The following is a 623-nucleotide window of genomic DNA, read 5'->3' as shown; positions in this document are numbered from 1 at the left end:
CTGCCCACAGCAGGGGCAGTGGGGCTGGGATGAGCGGGAGTGGCAGGTAAGAGCTGCAGGTGGCGTTGGACTGCGGGTTTTCACCCCATCCCCGCAAGCCACCCAGAAGGACCCCACCCATGCATGAATTCGTGCACCAGGCCTCTAGTATATCTATATCACTAATATACAAGCTAAAATATGCAGCAATTTAAAATTCTGACAAGATTAAAAATAGTCATCACATACTAATAATAATGCATTCAAAATTAATATAAACAACGAATAAACAACAATATGCTTGGTTCCCAACTGCCACAAGTATTGTTGTTGATATTAAAAATACTCTCTTTTATAGAGCCAAAATGCCTTTAAAACTCCTCACATTATATTAACTAAAAAGAGAGAAAAAGATTAACAAATGAGAACGTCAAACTGCTTTGAATTGAATGCTTTGTGCCTACCCAGTTTTTCTAAGGCTTGTATGTTGTCATTTTTTAGATTATCCATTCTTTCTTCAGTTTCCTCATCTTCAACATCCAAATTAGTTTCTGTGTCCACTGCTCCAGCTAGAAAGAGGGCTGGTGGTTTTGATGGTTCTACAACAGTTCCTAAAACAAGAATTGTACACTTGAATTACTAAC

At 38.8% G+C, this 623-nt stretch overlaps 1 protein-coding gene across 2 annotated transcripts in view; it reads right to left on the bottom strand.

The window, feature by feature from the left end:
- INADL (InaD-like (Drosophila)) overlaps positions 1-623 on the bottom strand; it is a 282,818-nt gene that overhangs the window by 253,978 nt on the left and 28,217 nt on the right. For both annotated transcript variants that reach the window (XM_006773216.2, XM_006773215.2), the window contains exon 11: positions 444-590. In XM_006773216.2, the coding sequence (XP_006773279.1) occupies positions 444-590 (147 nt within the window). The remainder of the gene's footprint in view (positions 1-443; positions 591-623) is intronic.

This window comes from Myotis davidii, unplaced genomic scaffold (assembly GCF_000327345.1).
Source record: "Myotis davidii unplaced genomic scaffold, ASM32734v1 scaffold205, whole genome shotgun sequence".
Taxonomy (NCBI): domain Eukaryota; kingdom Metazoa; phylum Chordata; class Mammalia; order Chiroptera; family Vespertilionidae; genus Myotis; species Myotis davidii.
This window is presented reverse-complemented; position numbering and strand designations above follow the sequence as displayed.